Genomic DNA, 17,752 nt, shown 5'->3' with positions numbered 1-17,752 from the left:
AAAAATTAATGCAGTCGAGGACACTGCTGCTGGCAGGGAAATCAGGTGAACCATATATTGCACGCACTTGCCAGTGAGATGCAAAACGTAACCACTGAACAGCTTCAGTTCTAACAAGCTGCTGCTCAGCTCAGCTAAAAATCCCTGCTTTTGAGTTACTACTGTGAGCTTTCGAAAGGGTGATGGCGCAGTTTCCAAGAACACACACATCAGAAGAGCTAGTTGAGCCATTAAGCAGTTCATCAGAAAGCAAAGAGGGAGCAACCTTCCAGTGTTAGAGACTGACACTGACTATACCTCAGGAGCAAAACAAAGGCAGGAAGTGTTCCCCATCCCCCTCCCCAATTGTTCAACAGCTTTAAATAAAAGGGAGGCAGCCAATAGAAAATAATAAAATCAGATTCACAGTTAAAGACAAAAATTAACACTGAGTTTGAGATCAGGTCTTGTTTCCAAGTTCTTACTAAAAACAGTGTAAAAAAATAATGTTCAGTGAAAAATGAAGCACCTCAACACTCCAAAGTACATGACTCTTCTATAAGAACGTGTCACTGTAGACCTGCAAAGCATAGAGGGCATGAAACTTTTTACTATAGCTTCTAGACACTGTCAAAATTAAAGTGAGATTTAATCTCTGAAGCAGCAACAAAATACTTCTAGCATTATTCCTAATCTGCAAAGTATAAGGGCAACACTTCAGAAGTGACTGAGCTGGTCTGTGGGTAGGAGGAAAGAGAATTGCTTCTTAAGGTACTACACTTTCATGTGCTCACATTAAAAACTCTTATTTCTTGGAACAATAGCATAACCCTAGTTGTCAAAAAGAGACATTCAGGTCCGGAATTGGCGTGAACCTCACAGGACATTAACAGCAAAATGTGCTTTACATATTTGCAAGCCAACGTAGAAAGCACCGATCCATTACTGCTTAATAGTGACCAACGTTTAAGCAGCAGACAGTCTTCTCCATCATGTAACAGAAAAATCTTTCCATCACCTAAGGCTTCACTCCTTGACATTAACACAGGTGACTGAAAACAAGACCCAGTAATCAGCTACCTCAGAATGCAGGCACCACCAACTGCTGGAGCTGACCAGTGTAATTTCTTTTCCTACTCTCATCACTTGTTGGACCTTGTTAAATTAGTCAGACATAGAACAGACATTTCAAAGAAAACTACAGTATGTTTCGCACAAGCCTTGGTTGACAGCCCTGAAGACAATGAAGCACAGCTTACTGCTTTACTTGTTCAAGGGACTACCAACCAAGAATTTTCTATATGAACTGCTGCTCTGAACAGTGCAGGTTCAGAGGAGGGCTGTGAGTATCATCAGGGGGATGGAGCACCTCTCCTGTGAGGACAGGCTGAGAAAGCTAGAGAGCTGAAACAGCCTAAAGAAGAAAAGGCTTTGGGGAGGCCTTACAGTGGCCCTCCTGTACCTGAAGGAGACCTAGAGGAAAGCTGGGAAGGGATTTTATTAATAAAGGCTCCTAGTGACAGGATGAGATATAATGGCATTAAACTGGAAAAGGGTAGATTTAGACTAGATATTAGGGAGAAATTCTTCACTGTGAGAGTGGTGAGACACTGGAACAGGCTGCCCAGTGAGGCTGTGGATGCTTCCTCCCTGGAGGCATTCACGGCCAGACTGGATGTGACTGAGCAGTCTGTCCTAGAGAGGTGCTCCTGCCCACAGCACAGAGGCTGGGGCTGGATAATCTTAAGGGTCCCTTCCAACCCAAATCGTTCTATGATAATTCAGGGTGGTTACAAGTTCGTAGCTTGTATATTTAGAGAAAAAAAATCAGACCAAACATCACTGTAAAAACAAACGAACAAAAATACTGCCCAGTTTGGAAAAACACTTGCAACTTCGTTGTTACAAATTTAACTTCTCTAAGCATGAGGAGGTTTACTCAAGACTACAACAGAAACAGCCATTTACTTTAGGAGACCACGTGTTTGAAGCAGGTTCTTGCTTTTCTACAATAATTTAGGTTGGACAAGAGAACTGAAAAGGATGGCTACTCACCTCCAAAGCTCAGGATTGCAAAACAAAGGCTTCATTCCTACACAAGTGCCTATTCAGATGCTTACTTAATCATCCCACAGAAGTGAAGCCCACAGCAAGTCACAATGAACAAGTCACAACATTGCTTTACTACTGCACAGTGCCACACATCTAACCAGCAACTAGGAGAAAGTCTAGCAGTCAACGAATGAATGAATAGGCTTGGCACACTTCCTAGATTATCGGAATCAAAAGCGTGAAGCCTTCTGCTAGAAAAGGAAGCTGCTGGAAAAAACAGTGATCAGAAAGAGCAAGTTCACTAAGCCAAAAAAGCATTTAATTCAAAACATTCCAAGCCTGATGAAATATTGAGAAACTGAAGCTTAAGTTTCTGTTCTACAGCATGGCTCTGCTGCAAGCTAACAAACTTTCATGCTTTCAGGAGCGATCCATGAAACTGATGCCTGACAGTAAATTAAGCAGGTGGACTTCACTAAAGGATTCTGAGTTTCTACCTTGTGAGAATTTTCACAACTCTTTATAATTGAAATGATGAGTAAAGGAAAAATCATTCTTTTCTCCTAGCAGATCAAACTCCTTTGTAATCAGAAATTTGATTCCTACTATTAAGAAGAGCTTGCAGCTGTGTGAAATCCTCAATCTAAACTGCACGTGGTGCTTCCCTGAAATCAATTCACACAATTTATTTATAATCTGCTGAAGTTGCAGAATGAGAGATATCTTGTATCTAGATGACAAATTATCATGCAGTAAACACATCACCCCTACAAATGCTAGTCAGTTTTTATTCCCAGGCATTTTGATTCCATTTTTTAATAAAGTGACAGGACGAGAAGGAATGGCCACAAGTTGCACTGGAGAAGATTTAGATTAGATTTGAGGAAAATTTTTTTCTCTGAAAGAGTGGCCAGGCACTGGAATGGCCTGCCTAGGGAGGTGGTTGAGGCACCATCCCTAGCGCTGTTCAAGAAGTGTTTAGATGAGGTACTAAGGGATTTGATTTAGTAGTTCAGTGGGTAGGGATGGTGATAGGAGGATGGTTGGACTAGATGATCTTGTAGATCCTTTCCAACCTAATGAATCTTTGAATAAATTGGTTCAGGGTTTGTGTAATTTTAATAATCTTGGACAAGTGATTTAGACAAGTAATTTTTTTTTTAATCAATGAGTGCAACATGCCTTTAAGCTACCAGTTAATTTGGTATGTTTGTCATAAGCTTACATTTCAACACTTCTATGATATTTATGCCACGCATTTGCACCTTTAACTTTATTCTTTCAAAGATCTGGTTAAAACCTCCCCCTAGAATTTCACACATTGTTTAGATACAAAAATGATGGCAAAGTTAGGCTTGGTAAATTAGATACATTTTGGAACTGGCAACATATCAACTAGGTCAATAAGAACTAAGCACTAATCTAAATAAAATACTAAACTAAATAAAACCTTCAACTGAAATATGAAGTACTAAATGAGTTTCCTTTTTTTTTTTTTTTTTTTAGCAAAATTGTCTAGAATTTGAGTTTAAAACTGAAAGTTCCTCACACATTTCAGTTAAACTCTAAATTTGTTTCAATTGTGAAATCAAATTTGGTCTAGAACACACCCAAGAAACGATAACATTATTTGAAGTAAATAGGTAGCATATCTCAATTTATATATGTCATGTGCAACCAACCTGCAATCTACATTTTATCATAGAATCCTTTGAGTTGGGAGTATAGTTACTTCTGTTGAACCTGTGTATTAAAGCTGAAGAGAGTATGTGCACACATACAGACTTTCAATTATTTAACATTTGATTAAGGCTGAATTTTCTCAATTTCCACTAGAGATTGAAAAAGCAGAAACACAGAAACAAAGACCCTGAATGCAAATTTTTGCTTCACGTTATGCATGTAGAAAAGATATCAAACGAGAGAAGAACAGGAAGTGAATTGGTCTTTTGCTTTAAAGCATTTGACATACTTCAAACAGCGACTTCACTTTTGGGTTTGCTGTTTGTTTTAAAAGGCAATAAGCACATATCTATGTGATTAACCTCCTGCCAGTCATTAAATGGCATAAGACACAGCACCAAGCAGCAAGGTTCCAAGTTCTGGACTCAGACTTGCATCTGTTAAGAAACAAACCATGAAGCTAGCAAATGATACCACATACCTATTCTGGGAATTTATTGGAAATTAGCCAAGTTTGTAGCAATACTGTAAATTTGTACATTTTTTAAAACTCACATTATTAACAACTGACCAGGCAAGAAAAGGAAAAACAAGGAAGACAAGACATATTTCAAGTACACAACGGGAGGACTTCCTAATACTTTAATCATGGGGAGTACAGACAAGCATATATTTAAACACAGTGGTCAATGATCTTATCTTAGTAACACTCCATTCCTGCCACATTGCAGCACTCATTCCTCCTTAAGAGGATGAAACATGCATTTATAGAAATGAAAAAATTCAATCTGAGTTCATTAGCCTGCTTTAAAAAACTTGAAATTACACCTCTTTATTTTATATTATGTAGAAAGAGAGGGGGGGAGTTACATAGCAATTTTCTTCCTTAAAATGAACCAAACCTCATGAAATTTTGTACTCTTGTTTAAACAGCTGAGAAGTAGTGCATTTGAATCACAAGCATTAAGCAAAAACAAAACAGTGTTTTGTCTTTTGCCTGGAAGACCACGATCATAAGAAAATCGGAGGGAGGAGATAGAACTTCCACCAAGTTTCACTATTCCATTCAAAATGCAGCAAGTTTCTCTTATCCAATGCAGTCTTATCTTATTGCTTCCAGCAAGTGAAATGGTAAACTTCAGCACTTTGAACTGATCTTTAAGAAGGCTAATTTTCCCTATTTTCCTAAACAATTTAGGAAGGTAACAAACTACTTAAGGCCAGCTTGATCTTCAAGGGCAAGAATACAGGATCAGGATTTCCATTAAAATAAAATATGATTACAGTATGCATTCCCAGCAAGAAGGAAACTATCACAGGAATGAGGTAAGACTCAGTTCTAGCATTCTAGAAAACATCATATGAATTTACTTATCTGGTACCAAACTTAAGTCCCATAGGTCAGGGTCACTCCTAATCCACAAAGAGCAAACAGTACTAACCTACAAGGTCAAGAGTGAAGGATGCTAGAGGACCATTACAGATATACTACTGACAAAGCTGTTTAATATCGAGCTCATAATTATTCTGTATGCCACATGACCAGGTCTGTTGGCTCTGAGGGGGTAAGTGGAGATGTACGGTGTCACAAAAGAAGAACTCTTCAAACACACCATCTAAATCATGACCAAGTGGCTACTCTTGCAGACAGCAGAAGAGGCTGCTCAGTGCTTCTGAGTTAGTGACGGCTTGCAATACTGTGGACTAATGAAGCAGTCAAAGTGAGCAGATCTGCAACCTGTAGATCCTACTTAAGATATTGATAAGAACTCCTACTACCTTTAAGAATCACAGTTAGTATCAGTTTGCTCCTAAAAAAGTGAACTGATTCCTTAGAAGAGAGATTTTGAGAAGATGCCAATGTATCCCATCCCTGGAGACAATCAAGGTCAGACCGGGTGAGGCTCTGAGCAACCAAATCCACCCATGGACATCCCTGTTTATTGCAGGGGAGTTGGACTAGATGACTTTTTAATGACTTCCAATTCTAAGGATTCCATGATGTCTTCCAAAAATGTTAAAGAATCAAAAGTGAATTCCCATCAGCTCTCAAAATGCTACAATAGGCAACAAGCTGAAGTCCTCACATAAAATTGGGAATGGATCATTCCTCCATGAATCTTATTCAAGTATTTCTGAAGTCACCAATTAAGAGGCACATTCAGCAAGGAAGACTGCAAGTCTCAATAGCGAAAAATCATCATACCAAGCAAATTTCCTTATTGCCACACAAGAGTATATTGAGTATCTCTCAGAGCTTTTTTGAACAGTGTCAGTGTAGAATATATTGACTGGAGAAACAAGAAATCCACAATCAGTTGAATTTTCAGTTCACTCCTTAAAAGGTGTGACAAAGACCTCTTGCTGAAGATTATTCCAACAATTCAGACATGCCTGATAGCGTATCATTTCTTAGGCTAGGACAAATACATGAATTGGGATTTTCAAGGCAAAACTGCATCAAGATTGTAGGGCACTTGTGCAACACACAAAATTGATGTGAAACTAATAAAAAAGGAGGAAGACAACAAGTAATGCAGCTGGGTTATAATAACCCAGATGGGTTATTAGAAGGTTTCATTGAGAGCATAATTTACCATATGACTTGTTAAATATACCTTATCAACCATCAAAGGAAGTATACAAGCATATCTGAAATTCTGACTGAATACAAGGTCAGCTGCTGACAGGGATAGAACAGCCTCTCCTGCTCCTCAGAGGGTCTACGTGGCTCAGTGCTACTATACAATAACTACAGAAAACCTCTCTCTCACATTAGCATTCTAGCCTTTTTAAATAGATCAAAAAACAGAAGCTTTTTTTTTTTTAAGCTTTCCAAGGAACAGAGTTAAAGCCATTACCATAGACAACTGGTTAAAGACAGAAGTATATGGTTAGGTTTCATAGCAGAAAATCACAAGAGGTTGCCAGTGCTCTTTTTCCACGTGACCTGACACTGACGTGATCTTGAACTTGCAGTTCTAGTTTCACCTCTTGAGAAGAAAGCAGAACTAAGAAAACAACAGAAAGGAGGGAAGAATTATCACATTTATGAACAAACACATTCTTTACAGGGAACCAGCATGAAGGAAGCACCTGACATTATTTTAAAATAATAAAAAAAGCAAATAATGTTTTCCATAAGATGCCTCCACTTCTTTTAAGACAAAGAAAAGGGTTACCCAAAATAAAATTCATAACCAGAGGACACCAGAGATCAACACTAAAGTTTTACATTGCTTGAAATATGCACACCCACACAGTGCTAACAGCTTACAGCAGAACAGCCTAGTAAATCAGTTATCAAAACGAAGAAAAATTTCCATCACAGATCACAACAAACAACTGAGTTGTTCTGATCCGATAATGCAGAGACATTATCATGGCCCCCTACTGAACACGAGCCTAACTATTCTTTGTTTGAAATACTGTTTGGAATGACTCTGTAGACAAACTCATTCAAACTAACACAGAAGGAAAGGCTACTCAAACAGATCACCAGAGCTTATTAAAGCCTCTATACTGCAAATGGGATTGTACCACATTTCAGGCAGTAAACTCTGAGGAATATCAGCTGCTAACAGCATGCATTAGCGTATACATTTGTACGCACATTTTTTCCCCCATTTGCTTGAACTACTTGTTTAAAATTCAAATCCACTAAACTGAGTCATTAGCACCATTATCCACTGATATTTAGTTTTTACCATGTTAAGTTAGAATACCTGAATAAAAATAAATATTGAAGGAAAAAGGGGAAAATCGGGAAGGGAAAGCATAAGGAAAAACTCCAAATAAAAACATTCCTATAATACATACACACAGGGGATAAATTCAGACTAAAAATAAGGACACTTATAGCCAGAATGAATTTGGAATCAATTTCCAGGAGGGAACAGTTAAGCCCTTTCACATGATTACTGACAAGTATGCAGAAGTCCATAATAAGAAGATAGAGAGCTTCTTGACACAGCATGATCACCACAGACTGACATTTCCTGAATAAGGTGGTATGAAGAATCCTCTCTCTCAAGTACCACACAGTGCAGAATCCAGCTGCAACACCTGAATGAAGAAACCAAGCGGACTAAACACTTAGAGGAAGACATTGCAGAAGCCTCTTTATGGAAAGTATAAATTACCTTGGTAAGCACATTTTTAGTGTAAGGCAAGTAAACTACAAGGAAAGTCCACATGGAAATAGCTTTTGATAGTTTTTTCATATAAGAGAACTTTTTTCCTTGACAATTGCCAGTGTTACTTAAAAAACAACCAACCAACCAAAAAAAAACCAAAACCAACAACAATACATGAAGGATTTGAAGATGATAATTTGGTAATTTTAGTAAGTTAAAGATAGGAAATTACTGCTCAAAAAAGTTGAAGAATTGAAATGTAAGGTGGCCCAAGAATAAGACTGAAGGCACACAAACCAGTCTGAGGAAGCACACAGTCCCTGCATTGCTCAGCTGATAGCACAGCGAACTTTTGAGACCAAATTTGGTACAGCTGGCACTTCGTACAGAGCAGTTTAAGGCAGCTGTAGACCTCAAGCAGATCTTATTTTTTCGCCCCCACCAGATGACCTGCATCTAATCTACCAGTCACAAAAGAGTACCTTTCTACAATCTGCATTATATATGGCAGCAATATTATTACTCAAAGATGCTCAGTGGTTTTGCACCAGGAATATTTTGATCTGGAATTTGTGTAGCTTTTTTTTTTTTGTGGCTTGAAAAGTAAAACAAATACTATTTACAAAGCATTTTCAAAAGAAGTTAAGAAAAACAGCAGCATATTCAACCTTGGACTAATTACACTGCCCTCCAGTTAGGAAGCTAGCCTATAAAGCAGAATTACGATAGGAGTGATTATTACCCTTTATGTAAAAGATTTTAACTAGTCTTCAACTCAGGTGGTTTGAAGAAGCTGAGATTTGTGAAGTGAGGAAAATAAGTACTGTAATCTGAAAACTGTGCATTTTTTAAATCAGCAAGTAGCACTTCAGAATATGACATGGCAAAGCAGCAACTGCCTCCAAAGAAACACTCCTTAAATGTGAGTAATCTCTGGTTACCGCAAAAGCTAGGAGGTCCCACATTACAAGAGCAAGACACTACTTAAGAGTTACACAGAATCTGAGAGTTGAGAAACAAAGAAGTTACAAATTCTGCAGCCTTCCATTTACCATCAGGCCTTAAAAAATAAATTACAAATTTACATCAGTGACATTTATCCAGCTCTCACCCCTACAGTACAACACAGTCATACAGAGACGCAAGTCTAAATGGATACTGAGAACCAAACAACTAAAAGTAACAATGTAGACCTCAGAAGAATTCCAGGAGAAATAAAGCACTTCTCCAGGAAGGGGTTAATCCAGTTTCAAGGTATTATACAGGAATCAGGTTTGTGCCAGAGCGGAAACAAAAATTTGACAACTTGCCACATGGTGTCTTTGATCACAGAAGTCATATACAGCTGATCACAACTAATAAAAAGGGGATTCAACCTTTACCACTCAGTGCACTCCTGCAGATTCAGAATCCAATACCCTCTGTAATACATCATATACTCCTTTACAGTATTAAATAGTTGAATGACTGCATCCATCTTTCTTATTCTCTCCTCCCTTCTTCCTGGCTTCTCTATGCCTTCAGCAGATGGAAGGATACAGTGATAGGTAGTGACAAAAAGATGTATCACATAATAACTTTACACTCTCAAAGAAGCTTTTCAGTCCCCTCCAGAATATAGGGTAACTAAGTCTAATGCCACCCTATTTTTCAGGAGTTTGATAGTGAAAACATGAAACTCAAATTCAGTTCTCTATAAATGTTCCAACCTATCAAAGTTTTCTCTGAGTACACAGATAATGTGAAAGACAAGGTCCTAACTAGGACAAAGAAGTTTAAGTGAGTGAAGTCTATAAAGCTCTGGCTGACACACAAACTGCACATAAAGACACTGAACTCTAAAGGTTAGAATAACAACCTTGAATCATAACCAAGAAGAAGGGATCCATTGTAACTACCTATACAAAACACCCATATAATATAGCTGAGGAATAAAAAAGGCAGAGGCGGATAAGGGGGAGAGGTACTAATTTTCCCCATTGTAGCTGTAGGCAGTGTGAGTCTTGGCTACTTGCCAGTAACTGGAATACAGCTCCTCAACAACATGAACTGATATGATAAATCAGCCAGCGTGACAAACTCCTATTCTTTCCCCTTACACAACTACTAGTGCTTATTACCGTAGCAAACCAGTTCAGCAGACTCAACAGAAAACAGCAACAAAAATCATTGTAAGCCCCCCAGAACAACTTAAAACAGAAGGGCAGTTGGCTATTAGATCAGACCAGTTCTACAGCAAAGAAAGGATAAGCAGAACCACATTATTGTTAGCAGCACTGTAATCTTGTTTAAAATGAGCTGGAAACTAAGTTGACTGAACAGCATCCTAATCCACTCTCTTCAAAACAAACAAAACAAACAAACAAACAAACAAACACCCCACATTGTTAAAAGAAGCAGTTATTAAAAAAAAATCAGAAGCCATGTTCTCTCTTGGAAAGCCACTTATATTTGAATCGGGAGAAACAGCACGTACATAGTAAACCTGCCTAGGAAGCTGTGCCAAGCTAAACTAGATCTGACCTTTCCTTCCTTTTTCTTTGTCCTGACACATTTTCCCCTCGTTTGCCAGGTTAGCTATAAACTACATTGTAAAATTAATGAAGCTTATTGAATAGCTTAGTGAATTAATCCTTATATCTATCTACATACATCATGAAGTAAGGTACAGTAAGTCAAGAAAAAAAATAACACTGAAATTGTCACATGCATCAACGGGAAAACCAAAGTTTCTAGCTTCAGTTGTTAGTACAGCATTACTGAATGACAATGCTAAGTAAAAACTGAGAGTGGAGTTGTAACTACAAAGATCTCCATTTTTATTTTTGTTTAAAGAAGTTACAGTTTAAGAAACTGTTAGTATCTTAGTATGCACAATCCAGAAAGACTAGAGTTTGAATTTCTCAGCTTACCATCAAGCACATGAAAAACAAACAGCGACCATATAAGAATGTACAATACACAAGTTCAAGCTATGCCTAAAGCCTCAGACAAAGATTAGAGCACTTCCTAGGAACACTTGAAATTTGAATTGCTTCCATATACTAGATACAAGCAGCACAAAAAAACAACAGATTTTATCCACACTACTCAAGATGAGTATATTTACTTGCATGCTCTGCAACACACTTCTGTCCCGAGTACAAACAATTCAGACAACGCACTGCTTCCACTCTGCATACTCTGTGTAGCAGATGAAGTCTTGCCTTTCATAAAAGCTCCATATACTCTTACAATTGTAGGTCCACAACATATCAGTAAAATACTTTCAAATCTACTGCTAGATATACAGAGCACTTATGCCCCATTTGCTTTTTAAACTAAGCCTCTGGATTCCATCATTATAACTTTTCTTATATCGTACCCCTGGGAAAAAAAAAAGTTAAGACACTCCCTAGAAAACAAATAATGACAGCAGCAGGCAATTGAGAGAGAGAAGTTGATGCTTTGAAAAGGCTTGTGAGAGAGAAGCTTATTTAACACTACATATTTGAAACAAAGATATTCCAAAAGAAACAAAGTAAGTCCCATGTATATATTTTCTCACATTTCAGTCTAAAGACAGCTCACATGATGCAACGCAGCAACATCCAATGACATACATAAACAAATTGGGCCTAACCATTTTATCTTAATCTGATTATTTAATGGGAAATAAGGATGGTTCATTCAGGACAGTACATTCAGGACTACCTTCTCATCCCGGTCAGCTGATAACGCCATAGGCAGCTACACTGAGCCAGTAATTTATTCCTGCTGTTACCCACCCTGCTCCTATCACACAGCCCCACACCCATCCTCGTGCAAGCACCAGCATTCAGAGGTTTTTTTTTTGTTTTTTTTTGCAAGCCAGTAGCTCCTCTCAAATTGACAATTGAGCACTGAGTTAAAACAGATCAGACAGTGGTGCACAGACTGCTGATACAAACATATGTGCAGCGGGAGCATGCAGTCAAGATTATGGTTTCTCCATTCTAGTAACAGTTCCATGAGACTTGATGATGCAAGATGGCACTTCACCACACTTTTAGATTGTGATTACATAATGCGGCATGTTCAATAATTCTGACTCCAACTCTGCAACACCAGTTTGAACTACTCCCCGCATGACACCATCTCCCAAACTGCATCTAGAACTGCTTCTGAACCTGTGCTGAGATTCCAATCTAAACTTAAATTCTCTCGCATTAGGCAAAGTATCACCAGGAAGTCAAGAGAGGTGATCCTTTCCCTCTATTTAGGGCTGGCGAAACTACCTGGAGCGCTGGGTCCAGTTCCAGAGCCCTCAGTGCAAGAGATGCGCAAATGAGCTGGGAAGAGTTCAAAGGAAGGTTACCAGGATGATGATGGGATTGGAACACCTGTGCTGTGTGGGTAACAGAGCACTGGTACAGGCTGCCAAGAGGCAGTGGAGCCTCCTCCTCGGGGACCTTCAAAAGCTACCTGAATGTGAGCCCGGGCACCTGCTCTGAATATCCCTGTGTAAGAAGGTAGCTTCAACCAAGTCCAGAGGTCTCTTCCAGCCTTCAACATGCTGTGTTTCTAGTCTTGCAACTTTTGACATAACACTCAGATTACCTCTCTTATCTGTTTTACACTAGAGTTGTACTAGGAATTTCACTCAAAGCATGAAAGAACCCCAAGAAAATCTTACCAGTATTACTGCTCATATTGGATAATGACTTTATAGCCATAGTAAGCTTGTTTGCTGTTTAAAGAACCTAAAATGCCACAGAAGCAAAAGTTCCAAAGCAGGTTTTATTTTAAGACCATTATTGTGTGCAGTCTGTTAAGTGGTTTGCCAGGTGAAGAACACCAGGCCATCAAGTAACCACTAGCAGACAGATACAACATAACAGAAGTACAGTAGAATCATTAGACCTAGTAATACATTGGCACATAAAACTGCAGAGGCATTATAAAACAAAATCCAGTAGCATGCTGCAGAGTACTTAAAGCCACAAAGAAACTGACAACATTTGTCCACATTGTGGGAACAAAGATATGAAACAGTTCATGCAGGAGTGCCATGAGTGTGGAGATAATACCAAGCAGTTACTACAAATCTTTTGTTTAGGAGAATTTGTTTTCCTGGAAAGTACACTTGAACTTGTTCAAAAAGAACAAGCTGAAGCAGAAATTCAAACACTGTAGAAACAAAACACCACTGAAAGTTTAGAACCATTACGATACACTGATGTATCTGGTTTAGAAAGAAAAATGACTGAAGTGACAATGAAAGCAAGGGAGGTGACATGATTTCACAATCAGACAAAAAAAATTGTTTTCATCAGTTCTCAGTTTTCCTAAGAAAGCAACAATAGTGAGGGCATTTGCTGTCAGATGTGAGCTGCATCAAAGGACCAATAGAACTTCTATCCTCTCCCTAAATAAAGATGCATTTATTGTTTTATGAATTAATTATTTATATTAAAATCTTTAATTTTCACAGAGAAAGTTTATTCACTGTCTTTTATATTTTCACAATACAATGCAGGGCCCCAGCAAAAAATTTCAGCTTCCCTGATGGGAGTTACCTGGCACTCTCCATTAAGAAGTCTCAAGTTACAGCACCATGCTTTGTGCATAAGATACTGTGACAACATAACAAAAAGCACCAGTTTGTGCTGTAGCATCTTTAAGTACCCCAGCTATTACTAGGTCAGCTCTGTATTTTCACATTGAAGTCATGTGGACTCAACACACCTGCCAACTCCTTCACCTGTGAAGCTCCAGTAAAATTGATCAGTAGGATCAACAACTATTCTGGGGAACTGCATAAATCCTTTTTCTTAAGGCTGACTATAGTCTGAAGCAAGATTTATAGCTCCACAACCAAAACCTCTCAATCAAATGGAATGAATTTAACCAATTCACACTGCAAAGTTTTACTCTAAGGGCACTGAAACAGAACTGTGAGCCATTCTGATCATACCTGTAATCGAGGCTGTAAGCAGTACCTGTTAGCATGTATTACACACAAGAAGACCAAGAGAATCAAGATCCACAGACAACTTCCAATAGCATCTGGTTTTAAACTCTGAGTCATGCAAGAGTTAGGTACTTGGAACCAAGGCACATCCATAAGGAGAAGCCTTGGCATCTTAGGAATGCTTAGTGTTCAGCACAATGCACACAAAGCTTACCATCTGAACAGCTATTTCATACTGCATACCTGTTTAGGATTTATGTAAATACATTCCACTCAAATATAACACAGAGATTGGTTGGATTTTTTTTTTTGTACTTTCAAGTACATAAGGTATCAAGTAATAGAATTCTTGGAAATTTCAGTAAAATTTTATCAATGTTTTTCTCTTCAAGACTTGAAGTGCTTGAACATTTTAACCTGGGACATAAAGTAATATTCCAAAAGTCACTAATTAACATAATAGCCTGGCAAGAAACAAGCTTTTAATTCTTAAACCCATGCAAACATTCACAATGGCAATAAGGGTTTGGCAAACAAAAACACTATTCAGTAACGGAGCCCTTGGAGCAGAGGTTTCTAACCGTTACTGACCCTCAAGCAAACAGCACATTTCAGACAACAGAGTTATTGCCACCTTGCTGCTGGGGATACAAACAATCTGTTGACTATCAGTCTCTAGCTTGGCAATCAGTGTCTTGAAACGATTATTACTGGCTCAGTTTACCGTTTCCATAAAGCAAGTGGATGAGGCATCCTTCACATTTCAAGGTGCTCAAGTACCACTATACTACAAAAATTGAATCATCATATATCAATATGGCGCAAGATGTCAAAACAAAGTTCATTCAAAGGGCTAGCAGACTCATTCTACTTTCTTGTTTCAGTTCTTGGCAATGCACGACAAATTACCATGCTTGACAAAGCTCTACCGCCTTTCATCAATTTTTACAAAACAGAATTGAGGGTAGAACGTTACAACATCTCCCCCTTCCTTGACACAAAGTGAGCTCAAGAGCTTGGAGACTACTATTTTACCACATCATTTGCCTTGCTTTGCTACATAGGTACATCTCATGAAAAAGAGTGGAGAAAAGCCCCAACATTATGCCAAATAAATCACATTACCAATCACATCCACCATTTCCCTCATTTTTAGACCTTCCAGAGAACACTAATTTTGGTAGGGCTCTTCAAATCTTTAAAAATATTTTGCTGACTGAGAACTATTGAACATTTCTGTTTTTAAAGTTAATTAGAGTGAATCTAAAAGATAACACTACAGATTTTCTACGCATGGAAGGAAACACAACCACATTTAAGTATGTTCTACCTCCATTACCCTGACTATTCACTTTCCCACCACTTTGTTTAGGCTTTCAGCCACAGGCTGCTCCATAGGCACACCAAGCAACAGTTCTTACTGTTAAGAGAGCTCCTCACTTTTAAACCATAGCTCACATCCCTCCTACTTAGCACCCGCTAATCCTTTATATTAATTGAATTTTGCAAAATGATTTCACAAAGAAATTACATTCTAAAAAGCCATCTCCCTTTTGGTTGTAGAAAAAAGAGCATGAAGCAGTAACATAGAGAAGGGTAAGTAATTAATTTCTGGTTTTACACTTAACAGATCCCAGACTAAGAGCCACCAAAAAAAAGAGCTGGAAGAAGTCCCTCAAACACAACGTATTTGCCCAGCAGAGGTCCCAGTCTACAGCAACACTTAGTCTTTCAGAGCACTCACTGCACTTCCACGCAGCCCTTGTGTGTGCTGGTCAGGTGCGACTGCGCTCCACGAGCGCACCCAGCAGCACGCTCCTACCGGCTCAAAGTCCTCCAGTTACCGAGCAGCCTTTCAGGATCCCAGTTTAGATTTAAAACTGAAATGTTATCAAGTGAGATGTGTTATCAAGTGAGATGTAAGCAGAGGAATGGCTATTTCATGTGTAACTTGTGAGGGATCAGTCCACCAGATACCACTTCACCACAACACCTATGCTGAGGAAACTCTCTGTACATTATTGTAGCTAAAGAACATTCTTCCCACAGGTTTTCCTAATTTATGTATATTGAAATACGCTTCCTTTACTCAGGAACATCATGTTCCAGTTACAGGATTAAGAGTGCAAGTACGTACAGGTGCCCTAACACCCACAGGTGCCGTAACAGGTGCTTAGCAGTGCTCCAAAACACGCACGGAGAAGCCACCGGGTTGCCACGAATTTGCAGAAGCAGGGTGAAAGAGAACAAGGCTGATCCCCGGCAGCATACCTGCACACGGGGCCGCACCGGGCGCTGTCCATTCTCTCGGTTACACCGAGATGCGCTTCAGGGCTCAGCTGTCAGCGCAGATCACTGACGCGGACACACTGCCTCAAGACCAACGATTTCAGTTTCTTTAAGCTCCGTCGAATCGACACAAACCATGGGCATCCCGGCGTTTACGCACCAAAAACACAACAAAAGCCCCGCGCCGCAGCGCGATCAGACCGGAGTCGGCGGCACCGGATGCCGCGCGGTGAGCGCAGGTACCGGGAGCCGAGCAGCCGGACCCGGCCGCGCAGGAACGGCGCCGAGCGCCCGCCAGGGCCACGTCACGTGACGGGGGTGGGGGGGAACCTCGCAGCACCGGGGCAGCCCCCCCGGGATAGGGGTGGGAGAGGGAGGGGGGAGCGAGGGGAGAAGTGCCGTCGCCATGACAACTTCCAGGGGGGGAAGGGAAAACTTCAAATCCCAACCGTCAGTGCAGAGCGGCTCCCTCTTAAAGGCGCCGCCACGCGCGGGCTGCTCCCTCCCCCCCGCCCCCCTCCGGGCGCTGAGGCGATGGAGGAGAAGAGGACGGGGGCGGCCGGCGGCACCGCCGCGCAAACGGCGCGGAGCCGAAACAAAAGGAGCCGAGCGGACAGCTGGTCTGGGCCGGCGGAGACACCGATCGGCCGCACCGAGCCGCGACACCCACCCCGCGCCGCTCGGAGGCGGCTCCGCATCTCGGCGCTGCCCGCAGCTCCCACCACTGCCGCCCCTCTGCCCGCGTCCCCCTCCCCCCGAGAGGCTTCGGCTCGGGCTCCCCGCCCCCGCCCCTCGTCCCCGCACCGCGGCCGGCCGAACCCTCCCGCCGTCCCCTCGCTTACCCACACAGTGCATGAGCCGGTGCCGCCAGGAGTCGAGTTCGCGGCGGACTCCTCTCCGCTCCGCCGTGCAGCGGGGGCTCCGGCACTGGGAGGCGGCGGCGGCGGCGGCAGGAGGAGCGGGAGCCGCGGCGGCCATTCTGTCTGTTCCCTTTTCCATCTGCCTCTGACCTCACGCCCGCTCATTTACATACGAGCGCGCGCGCCACCCAGAACAGCCCCCCCACCCCCCCGCCTCAGCGAGCGCGTGCCCGCGCCTCCACCCCCCGCCCCCCCTTCAGTATCCGGGGCGGGGAGCGCGCGCGCGCCGCCTGGCGGGGTGATTGACACGTGTCCCCGAGACGTCACGCCCTCCCACATCTTCCTGCCTTCCGGGCTCGATCCCTCCCGCTCAGAGCGTGGTTCGGTAACGGGGCCGTCAGCGTGCCCCGCGGCAACTTATCCCCGACCCGCTCCCGTTGGTGTCCTCCCCTTCCCCCCCCCAACCTCCTACAAATCCCGTGATGCAGCGCGCCTCCTGCCGCTGCTCGGCCGGGTGGGGCGGGCCGCAATGCACGCCGGGAGTTATAGTCCCAACGCTACGCCTTCCTAGCGAGCCTCCTGGAGCCGCTCGCAGGATAGATCCCAAAGTTTCCTCGACTAATGAGCGTCCTGTTGGTCGCGGCTCTTGCTCCGCGGCTGCCCTGGGGAGGTGGGGAGCTGTCAGCGCTGCCCCGCCCTGGGCACTGTTCGTCCGCAGCCCTGCGCTGCCTTGCAGTGAGCCGGCTCCGGGTAACAGCTAAAAAGTTGGCACGAGAGGCGAAGCACAGAGCTGTAAACGCGGAAAATGGAGCTCTCGCTGT

The 17,752-nt window shown here is 41.7% G+C and overlaps 1 protein-coding gene across 5 annotated transcripts in view; it reads right to left on the bottom strand.

Moving 5' to 3' along the window:
* LCORL (ligand dependent nuclear receptor corepressor like) overlaps positions 1 to 17,101 on the bottom strand; it is a 73,993-nt gene extending 56,892 nt beyond the window's left edge. For all 5 annotated transcript variants that reach the window (XM_065735740.1, XM_065735738.1, XM_065735737.1 and 2 more), the window contains exon 1: positions 16,914 to 17,101. In XM_065735740.1, the coding sequence (XP_065591812.1) occupies positions 16,914 to 17,070 (157 nt within the window). In that variant the 5' untranslated portion in view covers positions 17,071 to 17,101. The remainder of the gene's footprint in view (positions 1 to 16,913) is intronic.
* Between the last annotated feature and the right edge of the window lie 651 nt (positions 17,102 to 17,752).

Source organism: Cyrtonyx montezumae, unplaced genomic scaffold (assembly GCF_038088225.1).
Source record: "Cyrtonyx montezumae isolate F1298 unplaced genomic scaffold, pur_monq_1.0 scaffold_2, whole genome shotgun sequence".
Lineage (NCBI taxonomy): Eukaryota > Metazoa > Chordata > Aves > Galliformes > Odontophoridae > Cyrtonyx > Cyrtonyx montezumae.
This window is presented reverse-complemented; position numbering and strand designations above follow the sequence as displayed.